This window comes from Salvelinus namaycush, unplaced genomic scaffold (assembly GCF_016432855.1).
Source record: "Salvelinus namaycush isolate Seneca unplaced genomic scaffold, SaNama_1.0 Scaffold193, whole genome shotgun sequence".
Lineage (NCBI taxonomy): Eukaryota > Metazoa > Chordata > Actinopteri > Salmoniformes > Salmonidae > Salvelinus > Salvelinus namaycush.
Window position 1 is genome coordinate 139,736 of NW_024058708.1, and position 3,253 is coordinate 142,988.

At 44.3% G+C, this 3,253-nt stretch overlaps 1 protein-coding gene across 1 annotated transcript; it reads left to right on the top strand.

Moving 5' to 3' along the window:
• The first annotated feature begins 1,266 nt into the window (after nucleotides 1-1,266).
• Nucleotides 1,267-2,583, top strand: LOC120037854 (beta-1,3-galactosyl-O-glycosyl-glycoprotein beta-1,6-N-acetylglucosaminyltransferase 3-like). Its single transcript, XM_038983821.1, has one exon. It carries the CDS (start codon nucleotides 1,267-1,269, stop codon nucleotides 2,581-2,583), a length of 1,317 nt encoding a protein of 438 aa, XP_038839749.1.
• The last annotated feature ends 670 nt before the right edge of the window (nucleotides 2,584-3,253 follow it).

The window sequence follows — 3,253 nt, forward strand, 5'->3', positions numbered from 1 at the left end:
GTAATATGATGTCTAAGATGTTGTCAAGGATGTTTACTGATGAACATGAAGGGAAATGCTCAGACACCATTTCTAACCAAAATAAACGGAGGTGATCCTTCACATGGATTAATACATCTAGTGTTTTGTCACTGCTGACACCTGTAACATAGGAGATAATAGTTATTTAATCCATGTGAAGGATTTCTGTTTCTCTGTTGCTCAAGGACATAATTCCCATTTTACACTTCATGGTTTCTAAACAGGTCAAGTTACAGAGAGGAGAGAGGAAGTTGACATTTATAACTTTTTTCAAACAGGGGTTGGAACCGGTTCAGGGAACAGATCCGAAAACCAGAAAATAACAACATTTTTCAGAAACGAGAACGAAAGTGATCTGTTCCGGAACATGGGAACCGGTTAATAACGTTATTTTACGTTCCATTTTTTTTCTCCAGTCCCACAAAAAATGCAACGAAGTCATTATGCAAAGCCCTCCAAGTCCTGATGAAAAGTTATTCCAGTGTCTGCCTGCCTGCCTGCCTGCTGAACATATTTACCAGTGTGTGTGTAGGCTACCTGCCCCTTGCCAATTCAGACATTAGGGAGAGATTTTTATTTAGAGAACAGTGGATTAACTTTTTCAATACAACATTTCACATTGTATTGATTAACTACAAAAAGGTAAGACATTTTATTTGAATTCTGGTGTCAGTCTGCACAAACAGATGTGTTAGCTTGCTTGCTAGCTTGTTAGCTAACTCCGGAAAACTCTAGGCAGTATTATGTGTAATGTAATGGAAGTGAGTCATGATCAAGGGCTAGCTCTGGTCCAACGTTAGTTGAGCCAACTCTCTGAAGTTCAAAGACATTCAAATTTCTTTCATTTAAGCCGCTCCTCCGTAGATAAAAGTCTCTGGTAATGCATGTCATATCAACAAGATGTCCAGCGCTCTCCTCACCCACAAAACATCAGTCGCATATCGACCAGGAAATGATCCATGCACAGCGTACTACAGGTAGAGCCACTCCTGAGCCGCTCCCATGCCAACTAGAGTGTTTACCCCATGCACACAGACCATGCCCACTAAAGTCAATGATCCAGATTTCCTTTTATACTGAGGTGTGAGACTTGTCATTTTTTTGAGCTCTGAGGTATGAGCGAGACACATTAGTCAGTTGAGCAGCAGTGGGCAACTCCTTAGATGTAGATACTAATACCACCACAATTACCGTCACTGCTACCGTACAGACAATACTACATAGTTAGATAATACAAGACTAGGCATGTCTCCACTTCGGTTGTCAAGCTCTCAGAGTGTCTTCAGGAACTTATCTCTGATCGTACTGAGTGGCGCTATCTGTTTGTTCCTATGGGCCGCTCTCAGACCCTGCTCTGACAGGAAGACTCTCCGCTCTCCAGACCTCCCTTTGCACTACGCTGCAGACTTGTCGGCCTGCTCAGCCATCATCCGAGGAGACACAGAGGGTCTGGAGAAGGAACAGCTCAGCACACTGCTGAAGACCAAGAAGAAGAGCCAGCTGCTGTCGGAGGCATTCTACCACACCGTGACACGGGACTGCCAGAGATATGTCACAGACAGAGAGTTCATCACCATGCCTCTCAGCCCGGAGGAGGAAGAGTTCCCCATTGCATTCTCCATGGTCATCCACGAGAAGATTGAGATGTTTGAGAGGCTCCTGCGTGCTCTGTACACTCCTCAGAACGTCTACTGCGTCCACATCGACCAGAAATCATCCGAGGACTTCAAGAGTGCAGTGAGGGCTATCGTGTCCTGCCTACCAAATGTGTTTGTGGCCAGTAAGATAGAGAGCGTGATCTACGCCTCCTGGTCCAGAGTGCAGGCTGACCTGAACTGTATGGAGGACCTGCTAAAGTCACCTGTCCAGTGGAGGTACCTTCTCAACACCTGTGGAACCGACTTCCCCATTAAGACCAACGCTGAGATGGTTCAGGCCCTCAAACTGCTGAACGGAAAGAACAGCATGGAGTCAGAGGTCACCAACGACTACAAGAAGGGCAGATGGCAGTTCCACCACAACGTCACGGACACAGTGGTCAGGACAGCGGTTAAGAAGACCCCTCCACCAATCAACACCCCCATGTTCTCTGGCAACGCCTACTTCGTGGTATCCAGGGCCTTCGTCCGTCACGTGATGAAGAGTCAGGAGGTCCGGGTCCTGCTGGAGTGGGAGAAGGACACCTATAGTCCTGACGAACACCTATGGGCCACTCTGCAGCGGATGCCTGCTGTCCCAGGCTCCAACCCCCCCAACAGTAAGTACCAGCAGTCAGATATGAACTCCATGGCCAGGGTAGTGAGGTGGAGCTACCATGCTGGGGATGTGAGGAGCGGAGCCCCTTACCCACACTGCTCCGGGACCTACAGGAGAGCTGTTTGTGTCTATGGAGCTGGAGACCTGCAGTGGCTCCTAAACCAACACCACCTTATCGCTAACAAGTTTGACCCTGAGGTGGATGATGTGGCTATTAGATGTCTGGAGTCATACCTGCGCTTCAAAGCAACACACCGTGTATCATTAAAGACAGTGGAATCTGGGAGTATCGTACCAAAACTATAAATGTTAAAAGGTTGTAAATATGGTAATACACATTTATCTAAAATATATATATTTCTGATTCGTACAGAATATTTCTGTTAGTACTGTATATTTCTGATTGCCATGCTTATTTAAATATGTTTTAGATTATATTGACATTTTTGTTATTTAGCAGACTATTATCCAGAGCATCTTAATATTAGTGATTGTTGTATATTTCTGATGGTACTGAAATGAAGGTTGGAAATTCAGTCATGTTTATTTATGTTTCTGTAACTGTTGGGGTTGCACTGTGCATTGCTGAATGCCCTGTACTGTATTAACTAGATATATGTCCTCCTGTACTCGTTATTTATTGCACAGCATCGCCATCTAGTGGAATGACTTGTCTACCTGGACACAGCAGTACTGTATCCTCATTATAACAGTTATATATGTGTATTCAACAATGCTGGGGGAAAGGTTGTATATCATGATAAGTTACTGATTACAGAATCAGCTAATCTTCTCTCAGTGTTTTAATCAAAGTCACTTTAATTCATGTCAACAATATCTTGACTTACAACAAGGTATTAAGGCTGCTCGTTACCTTGCCTACTCATACATTTTTTTGTTGTTGTTGGAACCATCATCAATCATTTTTGCACTGCGTACTGTATGTTGACTGTATACCTAAGACATGATTGTATCT